The 14,411-nt window shown below is 42.7% G+C and overlaps 1 protein-coding gene and 1 long non-coding RNA gene across 2 annotated transcripts; both read right to left on the bottom strand.

Annotated features, from left to right (window-relative positions):
* Positions 1-3,043: 3,043 nt before the first annotated feature.
* LOC4336972 (polygalacturonase QRT3) lies at positions 3,044-6,842 on the bottom strand. Its single transcript, XM_015778697.3, has 3 exons — positions 6,244-6,842; positions 4,920-5,162; positions 3,044-4,290 (listed from the first exon to the last, which is right to left on the bottom strand). The coding sequence occupies exons 1-3, from the start codon at positions 6,487-6,489 to the stop codon at positions 3,277-3,279; spliced, it is 1,503 nt and encodes a 500-aa protein (XP_015634183.1). The 5' UTR covers positions 6,490-6,842; the 3' UTR covers positions 3,044-3,276.
* Positions 6,843-13,079: 6,237 nt separating this feature from the next.
* Positions 13,080-14,102, bottom strand: LOC107280753 (uncharacterized). The gene is made up of 2 exons (XR_001545368.3): positions 13,914-14,102; positions 13,080-13,805 (listed from the first exon to the last, which is right to left on the bottom strand). It is a non-coding gene; the product is annotated as an uncharacterized lncRNA (long non-coding RNA).
* Between the last annotated feature and the right edge of the window lie 309 nt (positions 14,103-14,411).

Below are 14,411 nucleotides of genomic sequence, written 5' to 3'. Positions count from 1 at the left end.
TTTTGTGATATATCAGCCCCTCTGTTTGGCAATTTTTGTACTGCTTGCTGAGAGAGTATATTCGGCTGTGAAATACTGTTGGCATCCATGAATTATCAAGGGAGAGAGATGTGGGATGCCTTTGAGCTTAACGAATATTCACTCGCGTTTTGGTTCAGTGTACAAGTACTGGAGCTCTGAATACAGCACAAGCATGTTGGCTTGCTGTTTGGTTCGACCTGGTGTGTGTTTTCTGCTGCAAGAAATAACCATATATATATATGAACCACTATGAACCTTAGTAGACATACTGCACCTTAATATTAATCTCTAATCTATACTAAATGTCACCATCTGAAACAATCACATGGCTTTAAAGTTGGCTTGTGAAAAGCAAGCAATTTGTTACTGGATTCTGAATGTCTGCATCTGCACAAAAATGCGTCCACTGAAGTTTGCTACTGAAAAGCGAAGAAAATGTCACCTTCCATGGAAAAGAGAGGAAGCATATCATTGTTATATCCCATTATCTAAAAGAAACCATTGTTATATCCTGGCTCTACCAGAGTTAGGTTGCAAGCAAGTTTCAGGTGAAGGACGAGAAATTTTCTTGTATGGTACAGAAAATGACAAATATCTATGCTTCCCAAAGTTAAGATTTTTGCTGTTTGAAACTTTATTCATTCAAGTACCGTACTATGCATTACTTCCCTTAACAAAAAGCTTAATTCGTTGATGATTTGTTTGTACTTATCGTATCAGTTCTTGACCTCAAATGATCACTGTCTGCTTCACTTCGTCAGATTAGCTCACCAACAACTATCAATACGGTTCAAAGTCAAGTAGGTCCTTAACAAGGTTTGTTCTAACTACCCTATCAGACTAATCCTCACGCAATCACGGATGCCATGCAGATCTCAAATGGACATCTTTGGACCTGTTCCAAGAAAGGAGGACACAAATGCAACACAGTTCATGGACTTTGGGTGAATCAAATCCCCTTTTTATGCGAGATTAGGATTTCTATCAATGAAATGACTATAAGGTAAGCCAGTTATACCTTCTTATGTAAAAATATATATATATATAGGATTTGAACCCTGGTCGGTAGCTTCTCACCGGAAGGCATTTATCACCATGCTACAAGCATGTTTATCGACTTGGGTGGATCACCAGTCGAATAATCTGAATTTCTACACTGAATTCCACAGGACGGGCCTCATCTTTTCTTTATGCTTATATTTATCAGCCAAAATTTAAATTTTCCACCTTAAATTTGGTGTTGATTTTTGGGTTTTCTCATCGTAATTTATTTTTCAGCATTTGCTTTTAGATCACTAAGAACACGTATATAAAAGTTTTATTCACAAATTATTTTTTGTTTGCAAATATGATTTTGGCTTATTCTACAAATAAGCGAAAGAATGAACCATATTAACGGATTCATGACTTTTTCTTGAGCTACTACCATATTTCTCTCCCCCTACTTTAACTGTTTAACTTTTTTTAATGGTAACTGTTTGACTGGTTCAGCAAAATAATGCCATGTTTTTCTCGTGTTTTGACAGTGATTAGTGAAACTTAAAAGACAATGCATCATATGTACAGGATTGCCAAATCTTAAAGTAAGCTCATGGTGACAGTGAAATTGTGCAACTCTAACCAACTCTAGTAAGAGACTTTTAAATAGCTTAGTACTAGTAGTATAATATTGGATTAGTGGATTCTAGAAAAAGAAAAATATTGGACCAGTGACCCAAGAAATCAAGATTTCCATATGCCATAATTCATATGGTCTGGGACCAAGGACATGATAGAGTTGCCACCTTCTCCACACTATACCTGACAATGCCAAAAGCACAGAAATTGGCACATGTATCGGTTTAACTTTTTGTAGCATTTGGGGTTTTTTTTTTAAAAAAAAAAAGCCCAATGGCTAACTCTGCAAGAAGTGGCAAAATTGAGAACATTATAACTCAAGAAGAAGAAAAAAAAGCCTAATGAATAACTCAGTAAAAATGAAGACCTTTGGCAAAATCAGCTTCCAGAATTATTTCTTCGTTTGAAGAGTTTCAGTTTTCAAATGCAGCTTACCTTTGGTTGGTCTACAACTTAGAAGTTATTGGTGTGTAAACGCACAAGATTCGTCAAGAGAAACTGTTGAGCTACTTTATACAGAAAAATTCAGCTTAAGTACTCCATTTGGAAGGTTTCTGAAGAAAAGATCAAGAAAGAGGAGGCACACACTGACGTCTGACAAGAGAAAGCAGGTAAACTAACCCCATGAACAGCTCAAAAAGTCCTTGGCATATCAACAATTGGGAATGAAGGAAAGAGTCCATTTTGGAATTTTGAAAGTGATTAGCTGCCTTTCACCTCAAAATTTCAGCAGCTAGTGATCGCTTTCCTTTTGGCTGCTCTGAAACAACTTACTAATGTTGAAACACATCAATTAAAGATGGTAAACAGACAATAGCAACAAGAAGAAACAAGATTGGTGGACCATTTAGTTTGTTTCTGATGCTTAATTACTCACATTTTACTGAGGAAATATCAGTGCTAACAACATTTTTTTTTCATAGATAGTATTAGGAGAAGAGATAATCAGATAAGCTACCTACATGTCTTTGCAGTTGAATCACGCAAGAAGAAATCAAGAAATAGCCAGTGCCGACCGACAGATCGAAATAATAGCCAGGAAAACAGGTGAGCTACCTGTTAAAAGTTGTTATTGCTCCACATAATTTTGCTTAGTACTTTGGGTCCCTGGGGCATTGGGCATGATCAAGCGTGTGCATGAATGAATTGCCTTTTGCTAGTACAGAGTATTACACTTGAGACTGACGGGTGACCAGCAAAACAAATGGGACAAGTACTACTACTTGTGGATACAGTACTCCTACGTCGGAGTACAGTATAGTAGCAATTGCATCATTCTTGTCAGTGAATTCAGTTTGTAACTGAAAGAATGACCAGCTGTTCTCCTTGTCGTCATAATTCTGATCATCCCTGCATGCTCTTGATTCCATTTTTTTCCGAAAAAGAAAAAAAATGAAATCTTGGCTGAATCAGTGAATCTTGAGGCATTTTATGGAAACTGGAAGCACGATGAACTGACGAAGTGATCCATTCTGAATCATCTTCAGAAACAATCAAATACAAGCTATAGCTATTGCCAATTTTGCCATCTCTCTGATATAGACGAATTTTGCCGGTGAATCGCAAGAACAAACGAATCTAACGCCTTGCTCGCGCGCAATCGCGGCAGGCAGCAGCAGCATTTTGATTTTTTGTTCTTCAGCTGCTGTTCTGGTCGACGAGCACGTGCACGGTGGCGGACACGGCGGCGTCGGTGGCGATGACGACGCGGTTGCCGGAGACGTTCCGGAGAGCGTGGCCCGGGAACGCGTCGCCGGCGGCGAGCGAGTACTGCACGTGCCCGATCCGGTCCGGGAACAGCAGCACCGGCGAGAAGTCCACCGTCCACGAGCTCCCGTTCCCCTCCGCCGCGGCGCGCGCCGTCGTCGACCTCACCGTCATCCCCGTCGCCGCGTTCTGCGCCACGTACACCTGCTCCACCGTCGCGAACTCGCCGTCGAGCTCCACGATGTCCACCCCCTTCCCCCTCCCGTTGAACAGGTTGCCGACGATCTGCACCCCCCTCGCCACGCCATTGACGGCCTTGAGCACGACGTTGGCGTCGCCGAGGAAGAAGGAGCCCGAGACGTGGAGCAGCACGGGGTCCTCGGCGACGATGCCGGTGTAGTCCATGTAGCAGTTGGTGATCCACGTCTGCGTCAGCCCGGGCACCTTGAGGTAGATGCCCGCGCCGCCGAACCCGGTCGCCTTGTTGTAGCAGTGCACGCCGGAGATGGCGTTGGCGCCTCCGGTGACCATGATCCCGGTCGCCGCCGAGAACACCACCACGTCGGAGACGGAGTTGTCGTTGCCGTCGAGGCGGATCCCGGTGCCCGTGAACGACCTCTCGCCGGGGTCGCCGCCGGCGGTCATGTGCTGGCCGAGGAAGGTGTTCCGGACGAACGTCTCGTGGCCGCCGCTCACCGCGACGCCGTCCGTCGCGAAGTGGACGACGTAGCAGTTGTCGACGCCGACGCGGAGCGAGTCCACCACCCGCACGCCGCCGCCGCGGTAGTTGCAGTCCAGCATCAGGTCGCGCAGCGTCACGTACTCGTAGTAGTAGCTCATCGCCGGCGAGCTCCCCCCGCCACCGCCGGCCGCCTTCGCCGACAGCTCGATCAAATACCGGTCCGTCGGGAAGTCGTCCGCCGCCCGCAGCGACCCGCTGTGAATCTGCCACGTGTACATACACCCTCAGTGGGACCCATATGTCAAAATACCTTCTACATCCCAAAGTATTAGTTTGTCCAAATTCATTACTCCATCTGTCCCAAAATAAACATAATCATAAATTTCCGCGTACAACTTTAATCATTCATCTTATTTGAAAATTTTTACGATTAATATTTTTATTGATATTAGATTACTTTATATGTGACTTATGTTTTTAGTTTTTTCAAAAAAAAATAAATAAGACGGACAATTAAAGTTGGGCACGGAAACTCATTACTGTGCTTATTTTGGGACTGAAAGAATTTCTTAAAAATGATTTGTCAAATTTCATTTTTCATTTTATGTTGTACTAACATTTGGGACGAAGATAGTGCAATTTTTTTAACATAGTAAAAATGATTCATATATCTAGTTTCTGTTAATATGTATACAACTAATGAGTTAGGAAAAGATATATACTCCCTCTGAATAAGGTATCTCTGAATAAGGTATGTGACATATCATTATACTATAAATCTAAACATATAAATCTAAACATGAAACATGTATCTTATGACCCTCTAAAATTTTTTATATTATAGGACGGATGAAGTAATAAATAAAAATACTCACGTGACATCATTACTAACCTTCAAGTTACCGCCGCCGGAGGCGGGGAGGGAGAGGGGGCCCTTGAGGAGGTAGGAGCCGCCGTCGAGGTGGATCTCGGCGCCGCCGAGGTCGGGGATGCCGCCGGTCATGGTGGCGTTGGAGGGGCGGCGGAACGCGTCGGCGATGGCGCTGTTGATCGCCGCCGTCGCGTCGGCGCCGCCGGTCGGGTCGGCGCCGTAGTCCGTCACGTGGTACACCCGCGACGAGCTCGCCGCCGTAGACTGCAATGCACGAACTCGCCATGTCAGACGTGACAGCACAGCACCGGTAGAAAGTTCAAAGTTTTTTTTAAAAAAAAAACTCAGAAAGTTCAAAGTTAGCACCGGTAAAAAGTTCAAAGTTTGGTTGGCACGAGTAGCCGCGAAGCTTTTGATTTTAATTTTTACTTCCTTTTTTTTACATTTATGTGGGGGCAGTTGCTACTAGTGCTACCTGCTACCGAACACGGTGGAAAGTGAGCAGGATTTTCTGAGGAGAAAACTTCTCAATTTCTTCGCTGCCGTGTAAGCATTTCATGGTACATTGCTAGATTGGTAGTATACCTAACGTTCTTGACGAAATTGTGAGAAAATGGGAGATCTTCTTTTTTCTTTTTCCAAAGTTGATGACAAATGCAGTCAAAATATGACGCCCTTGAACTCTTGAAAGAGTTGTGCATGGGAATACCAAAAGTGTAAAAAGAAAAAACGTTGAGGTAATGCGTTTGTGCATACCAAAAGTTGGAAAATATGAACTGCAAATGCAGTTTTTTTTTTTACTGATGCATGAGCTAATGCGTTGGGCATGTGAATGCGGATTTATGAATGAAAGACATTTCTTTGAGGACGGCTAGATTTCATTGAGAGCGTGGACAGAGACTTCCGGCCGACAAATGACGGAGATATGCTTAGGAAAAAAGCTGCTTTTTGGGGTAATAAAACTGCTCATTTTATTGCAAAAGGCAAATGAAAAAAAAAAAGAATGTACTGCCAGTGCAAAAGCAAACCGACACAATTATCTGATAACTTCTCTTTGTGTGCATATGCATTGCTGTTCTTCGAAAATGATGGTTTTACTGCTAACTTTGGCCCAGTGTAATGCAGTTAATTAATTGCAACATGTACCCAGCACAACAAACGCTCCCCAACAAAATGATCAAACTACTCATTAAAAAACTTTTTTTTTTGCAGCAGAGAGCTGCAAGCCTGGAAGCAGCAGAGAGGCTTGCAATTAACAAGTTGAAATGACGCAATCAACACAGTAATGGAAGCAGAAGCAGCAGGAAGCCATGAAATGGAGTAGAGTTAGTTAAACTACACTGACCGTTGCTAATTCCCTCCTCGCGACGAAGGAAGATCTGACGCTCTCCATCCTCCTCATCGCGAGATCCATGTACCGCCGCTCGCCGGCGCCGGCGCCGGCGCCGCCGGCGAGCCCGCCGTGGGCCCACGCGCTCGCGCCGCGCGCCAATGCAAGGAGAAGAAGCAGAAGAGCGGCAAGAACCACCAGCAGCAAACCACCACCTTGCCTTCCTCTTCTTCCTCTTCTTGCAGCCTCCATGTTCTTCATCAATCTCTCTCTCTCTCACTTTCTTGGACCTTGGCACCTCTCTGCTACAGCATCAATGGCGTCCAATCCAGCAACTCTCTCTCTCTCTCTCTCTCTAGACTTGAAATGGCAAAGCAAAGAGGAAGGTAGAGAAAGAGAGAGAGGGGAATGGAGATGTGTATGTGTGGAAGAAATATATAGGTGTAGGCAAAGTACAGTAATTAAGCTTGGTATGCGCGATGGTTACAAGGCAAGAAGGTTGGTGGTGGGGGGGGGGGGGGGGGGGAAGACGAAGAATTGGTCTCGGTGTCTGCCTACGCTGTGTGTGCATCGCCTTTGTATCAACGGGAGAGTGCGATGACTGATGAGTAAATGGCAAAATTTGCAGAGCTTTTCGATGGTTGGCGAGTCCATTCAATGAACTGGTCTTTCCTATTGCATCGTTTGGACCTCATTGCTTCGAGCACCCATAATTGTTATCTATAAGCTCTCTATAAGAGATTCTCTATAAAAGATCCATGTCAGCATATTTTTCTATTTGGAAGATATTAAATGAAGAGAGAGAGCAAAGCTATCTACTAACTTAGAGATAGTCTATAGAGAAAAACAAAACAATGCATGAGAGAACTATACATACCCATGTAGACATACTATTAAGGTGGTTTACTATTAATCTAGTCTATTGCTGAGATGTATATGTTTTATAGAGAACACCTTACATTACCATTGCGGTTACTCTTATTTGCGTTCTTGTATGCCAGTAGAAGTGTCCATGCCATTGAATATGAAGACAAAAAAATGTTCTGTTCTTTTCTTTTTTGGTGCTACTACTAGCTGTCATAGTGTCATACAGAAGTTCTGTTGCTCTAAGCCAGTTCAGGCAGTTAGTGAACAATTACACTGGAAACACCTTCCATTAGAGCTGAAAAAACTTCAGTGTTGTACAAGTATTTGCATTTCTTTCAGCCCCCCCAAAAAAAAAGTTTGACCACTATACAGATTACAGAGCATGTGCAAATTCAGATACTAGATCCGCTTGCCAGCGACTATTTTGCAGGGATGTATAACGTAATAGTGGGGTGTCAGTGCTAATCATATATTCCATCAAATCACCAGTCAATGGAGCTAGCCTATATTAGCACACCAAATTACAGAGCACTTTTTACCAACGGTAACTCATACTAGCATGATGGTTGGTCGGTTAATAAAGTAATCAAGGCAGAAGCTGATTTGATCTAGAAGTGGAAGAAGAAATTCAGAATGCCATCCATGGTTATGTGGGGTGGGTGCATCTTGGTGTGTGCAGTGTTCTTTAATCAAATCGAAGAGAGCCTAAGTTAGCTGCAAAGTTGCTTCGGTGTGTGGGTATTCTTTTCTCACTCTTATAATTTGATCCTCTCCTCTTCTCCTAACCTTTCTTGCCTTCATGCATGAATGCTTTTGGTCTTTTGGTGGCCTTAGCTTACCTTTGCTTTCACCACCTTTCTTCCTCTCCTTTCCTTTCCCTTTGGTGCTCTCCTTCTGATCTTTTCTTTGCCTACTGTTCTTGCATCCATGCTCAAGATGCTCCAAGATTTTTATCTTTTTTTTTTGTTTAAGATAACTTGCTCCATTGTGTGTGGTCACTTGATGAGAGGTATAATTAATTAACTCTATTGGTGCAACAAGGCATTTTGATATATTCTGATATTCTCTACCTTTCCACAAAAGAAAGGGAAAGAGAAGGGGCATTTTCCCCTTTTTCTCTGAACTTTTCCCAACTAACCTGAATTGCTTGATCTTTACACTTGGAAGGTGGTCTGTACAATGATATCTGCAAAGCAGGAGGCAGGAGCAGATCATGAAAATGCTCGCTAGCTTGCATGCGCACACCGTGCGCGGCACAAAGTCGAATTCATGGAGCCTAAAGAAATTCAGGGGTTGTTTAGTTCCCAAAACAACAACTTTTCACCCATCACATCAAATGTTTGGACACATATATGAAGTATTAAATGTGAAAAAAAAAACAATTACACAGTTTGCGTGTAAATTGCGAGACGAATCTCTTAAGCCTAATTGCGCCATGATTTGACAATGTGGTGCTACAGTAAACATTTGTTAATGACGGACTAATTAGGCTTAATAAATTCATCTCACAGTTTCCTGGCGGAATCTGTAATTTGTTTTGTTATTAAACTATATGTTTAATACTTCAAATGTGTGTCCGTATATTCGATGCGACAATCAAACCCAAATTTTTTTCTCAACTAAGGGCCTCTTTGATTTGGAGAAAAAATATAGGAATTTTAGAGGATTTCAATCCTATAGAAAAATTTCCTATGAAACCCTTTGAAACAAAGGATTGAATCCTATCCAATCCTTTGAAATTCCTATGGAATGTACAATCCTATAGAGATTTTGGAGGAAATTTAGTAAGAGCTTTAGGGCCCCTTTGAATCGTAGGATTGAGAAAACGTAGGAGTAGGAAAAACGTAGGATTTTGATAGGAATGTAAGTGTAAAACAGAGGATTGCAAAACGCAGGAAAAACACAGGAATAACCGTTTGATTGAACCATAGGAAAAACACAGGAATTGGATGAGAGAGATAGACTCAAAGGAAAGTTAGCAAGAGATTGAAGCTCTTGCTAAATTTCCTCCAAAATCTCTATAGGATTGTCCATTCCATAGGAATTTCAAAGGATTGGATATGATTCAATCTTTTTTTCAAAGGGCTTCATAGGAAATTTTCCTATAGGATTGAAATCCTCTAAAATTCCTATATTTTTCCTCCAAATCAAAGGGGGCCTAACCTTTTGCTAACTTTCCTTTGAGTCTCTCTCTCATCCAATTCCTGTGTTTTTCCTGTGGTTCAATCAAACAGTTATTCCTGTATTTTTCCTGCGTTTTGCAATTCTTTGTTTTACACTTACATTCCTATCAAAATTCTACGTTTTTCCTATTCCTACGTTTTCTCAATCCTGCGATTCAAAAGGGACCTAAACAAGGCTCACTTCCTAGATCAAGTGGAAAAGTTAAGGAGAGAGAAAATTACAGGAGAAAATTACAAGAAGCTTCCTGCATCAAATTGCAACATAGGACATGAGGACGTAATGCTAAAGAAAAAGAGAACATGGACAAAGATCCATTCAAGCATTCGCAAGAATTCCAGAGAAGAAAAACAGTACTACCTCATGCCGTGCAGTTGACAGTAAAAAAATAAAAAATAAATCTAGGTAGTTGATCAGCCCCAGGGCCAAGACCAAGAGAGGTCGGTGAGACCTTGAGACCAAACGAGAGAGAAAAAATGGTTTTGGAAACGGGGTAGAAACTTGGACAGTTTACAGTAAAAAGAAAAACAACTTCTGAAAATAAATCTCGTCAAGAGAAAACAACTTCTGAGAATAAATCCCGGGAGAAGGAGCAGCTGTCCCGGGAGCATCAGTGATTTGTCCGCAACAAAAGCGGCGGATAGACCGGCTCACTCGTATATCTATCCTCTGTTGTCTCAGGTGATAACAGTAGTAGCCTGCTACTAGTACTATCTATACAAGTAAAAGCACAATTAAACTCTTAATTATGTAGTATTCAGAACTAATCAAAGTAAGTACAGCTGCTGCTACTTGTAACTACCGAAAGGCACGCAATCACTGATTAATTAGGCGAGCAACCATGCAGAAAAGAAGTTTCCTGGTTTCAGGGGTACAGTAGTTCTTTTGGCAGTTGGCTTTGACTGATTAATCTCATGTATTCCAACACTAATAAATGGGACATCAGTATAATTCCTGTAGTATGTCAGCTTGTTAACTGCCCCATACCTTCTGAAAACTTTGACAGCGACTCGTCGCACGCATGCTTAACTCTTGAGGAACCGGCAATCACATCCAATCATCCATGGCCAATGTAGTAATGCACTACATCGATCATTTGACTGAAACCGGTGCTAGCTGGAGTACGTTGTATGCTGAATTCAGTATTGGCCCATCTGGTTTGTCGGTATGCCTGATAATACCAATGTCCTTGGGGGACCCGGTCACTTGACTGAAGGAATAAGTTCACTTTAGGTCCCTCAATATGTTGCCCAGTCCGAATTGCGTCCCTAAACCGGAAAACCGGATACAGCGTGTCCAACAAATTACAAAACCAGTGCAAACGAGGTCCTCGGCAGTATTTGACCCTGATTTTGGCTGACGTTGTTTTGTATTGTTTTGTAAGTTGGGGGATGCGTTGTATCAGGTTTTCTAGACTGAGGACGAAAAATCGGACAGGGCGACAACTTGAGGGACCTAGAGTGAACTTATTCCTTGACTGAATATGGCTGGTTTTCAGGCTGGAAACGAACAACTTTGGGCCCAGGATGGTCGGGGCATACAGCCATGTAAGATAGCCCAACAACTTTGAACCCAGGATGGCCGGGCCATATATGGCGTGGAGCCGTGGACAGCTGGAGATGGATTCTAATAGCTCAAGTGGGCGTCTATCCGTTTATTGCATGTCAATTAGATGGTTACGAAAAATTTTTAAAAAAATTGACAAGATAGATCAATATGTAATATATCACTCCACATACATGCAAGTTCAAATTCAACTTCTACAAATTGTAACAAAAATATGTGGATTGATATATTACAAATTGATCTATCTTGTTCATATTTTTTCATAACCATTTAGATGACATGCAATAAACGGGTGGACGTCCACACGAGCGCTGTTAAAATAGTTTCCCGTGGACCGCTCCGCCCCCTCTTTCCCCTTCCGCTCCACGCCCAATGCCGGGGTGTCGTCCATCACCTAGGCCACCGTCGGGGAGGAGGCAATGCGATCGGGAAGCGCCGCGGCAGTCTTCGCCGCCACGGCGCCACCGGCTGTTGAAGCGCCACCACCTCCACCTCCGCCTCCACCCCGCGCTAGCAACCACCTCTTCCTCCTCCCCACCTCCCTTCCCCTTCTCCTCATCAAGCTTCCTCTTCTCAAATCACAGCCATGTCGCGACTACACACTGGGTCGAGTAGCAACTAGCGAGCACGGGCTAGCCCACGCCGTCGTGCCGGATAACGAGCCGGAGAAGAAATAGGAGATAAAAGAAAGAAGAACAACGAGCCGGAGAACACAGTGCAGCGCAGAGCTGCAATGTGCAGACCAATCCTCTCATGCTCGCAGCTACCCAGCTTGGCCGTATCTATTCCCTCCGTCACATTACAGTCGTTTTGGGTTTATCCTAAATCAAACTTTTTTAAGTTTGATTAAATTTTATAAAAAAATTATAGGTATATTTTCCACACAAAATAAATATATTGTAAATAAATATTTACAAATTAATTTAGTGTTGTTGATAAATATTTACAAATTAATGTCACTTAAAAGAATTTTAACTTAGGATAAACCTGAAAGATTTGTAATATACTCCCTCCGTCCCAATAAAAAAACAAACCCTGGGTTTCCATGTCCAACGTTTGACTGTCTGTCTTATTTAAAAAAATTATGAAAAAAAATTAAAAAGACAAGTCATGCATAAAGTATTAATCATGTTTTATCATCCAACAACACTAAAAATATTAATTATAAAAAAAATTTCATATAAGACGAACTGTCAAACGTTGGACACGGAAACTCAGGGTTTGTCTTTTTCTAGGACGAAGGTAGTAGAACAGAGACAATATCCTCGGCCGTTAGTGGGTACAGGTGGGCTTCATCGCAAAAGTATGGTGTTGTTTGGGAAAATATGTAGTTCAAATCACATATATAGTGGAAATATGAAAACTATCTTAGACTAAAATGGACGCCTATAAGTTTTTCTATTGTTGGCATTGATAAATTGTAGGCGTCCATTTTAGTCTAATGATAGTTTTTATATTTCCACTGTATATGTGATTTGCACTACATATTTTTCCTAGATTTACTCTTAGATTTAACCACGAGTAAAAGTTTTATTCTTGGTGACACGAACAAATCTAAAACACTCATATTTGGATCCAACGTAGTCTCCAGATTTCCATTGCATATGTGATTTGCACTGCATATTTTCATGAGCTGTTGCATGACTTGCTGAGTGGGAAGCGAAAGAGCAGTACACTGTGTCTCTATCCTTCTGCAGATGAGCTGAGTGTGCAGTCAAGAGCATTACACTGGCGCTGTCCTGCAAATGTGCTGAGTGTGCAATGAAGAGGACTACACTAGTCGGCCTAACACACGTTACACACCGCGCAACGCTATATGTGTAGCACAAGCCCAGACGATGGCGTAACTTGAGCTACTGATTGTCACATCCCTCTGCTTGTCCATGACAGGAGGACAGTAGTTACCACCCAGCAGTAGCCTCTCTCAACTATAAAACCGAATATAACAAATCAGCTCCTTAGCCTCTCTCAACTACAAATCAGCTCCTTCGATGGTTTGGAAACGGTTTCTACTGACGTAGTAACAAGTTAACCTCGGTTGACTCGTTGAGTAATGAGTGGGACCCATATGTCAACAACTTTCTCCTTATCTTTTCCCCTCTATCAATCCTCTCTTCCATTTTCCTCCTATCTCATCTTCCAGCAGCATTAGAGGCAGGAAGGATGACAGTTTTCACCAGCTTTCGAAGATGAGGAAAACGTTATATCCGATTTTGTGATTTTGTGAGGCGATTCAATTAGGAGAGAGGCAAAATAGATTTATTCCAAAGCAGAATTCTACTCGTGAAAAGAAAGAAGATAAGGAAACGAATAACACAGTGCAGAGCTGCAAAGTGCAAACAATACCTTTCCTGCTTGCAAACGAAATCCAAGGAGTCAAGGAGAACATGGGCTACGCAGCTTTGGCTCCAGGCGCCCCATGGCCTCCGTCCGAGCAACCAATGATGCGGATGTAGAAACGCGACGATCACCTCGGCCATTAGTGGGCAGCGATGGGCTTTCATCGCAAGCACATGGCGCTGTTGCATGACTTGCTGAGTGGGAGGCGAAAGAGCAGTACACTGTGCCACTGTCCTCCTGCAGATGAGCTGAGTGTGTGCAGTGAAGAGCATTACACTGTGTCGCTGTCCTGCAAATGAGATGACTGTGTGCAGTATTTCATGTTAGGTCGCTCTTACGGCAATGCGAGATACCAGGTGCTGCACAAGCCCAGACGATGGCAACTTTGAGCCACTGATTCACTTCATATCCCTCTGAGATTTTTTTAGCTGTCCTTACCACCCAGCAAGTCACAGATCGGCCGATCTACCGCTTCAGCATCATGCAAAACTGCATCAGCACAGGAAGGGTTTTAATTGTCCCTTGAATCATCAATGGACATACTCCAGCCCTCGAAATCAAGAGGAACTTTATCTATGCAGTGTTAACATTCTGCACAACCTTGATTGGTCAGATTTTTTTTCCTGAAGAAATTCACGAGGCAAAAAGCAAAAGGGTGAACTGTTATGGGGTCAAGTCAAGTGCACGATACCACTTAAATCCTGCGAGCTAGGATAGCATTATTGGCTCACCTCCACTCCGCTGCGGTTGGCTGGCCGGCCGGCCGGCTCAGTGGTGCTTCTCCTGTTCGTGTACAAGAACATAGCTGGTCTGCCTACCCACTATGCTGTCCTTGTGGTGTGTTGTGTCGCCTTCTTTTCTCCCTGGTGCATCCGTTCGACCATTAGCCGAGCCCGAGGTCAGCGAGGAACAAGGATACCCCTGCTTGAAAATTTGAAAACTTGGATATAACTGAATTCTTTTTTTTATGAAAATGAATATAAACGAATGGTCTGTATCAACAAGCACTTAAAAATGTCACTTCTAACTATCAGAAACAGGTGCAAGGAAAAAGGAAAACATGATAGTCTTAGGTTGATACGGGTAGTAGTGATTGGTGAAGGAAATATGCAGAATCCTGCTAATATTCTTGTAAACAGTGCATTAGTTCTTGTCAACAGTAGAACCCACGAGTGTAGATCTTGAGACCCATCCGTATAGGCAACAAATACTTTCCAAGTCACTTCTTA

Source organism: Oryza sativa, chromosome 4 (genome assembly GCF_034140825.1).
Source record: "Oryza sativa Japonica Group chromosome 4, ASM3414082v1".
Lineage (NCBI taxonomy): Eukaryota > Viridiplantae > Streptophyta > Magnoliopsida > Poales > Poaceae > Oryza > Oryza sativa.
The sequence above is the reverse complement of the archived record's forward strand: the minus strand, read 5'-3'. Positions and strand labels throughout refer to the sequence as shown.

Excerpts from the sequence above, each read along its gene's own strand:
- LOC4336972 (XM_015778697.3), bottom strand. The coding sequence starts at position 6,489 with ATGAAGAACATGGAGGCTGCAAGAAGAGGAAGAAGAGGAAGGCAAGGT. Across the intron at positions 5,163-6,243 it reads CGAGGAGGGAATTAGCAACG|TCTACGGCGGCGAGCTCGTC; the intron begins GTCAGTGTAGTT and ends CGTGCATTGCAG. Across the intron at positions 4,291-4,919 it reads CCGGCGGCGGTAACTTGAAG|ATTCACAGCGGGTCGCTGCG; the intron begins GTTAGTAATGAT and ends TACACGTGGCAG.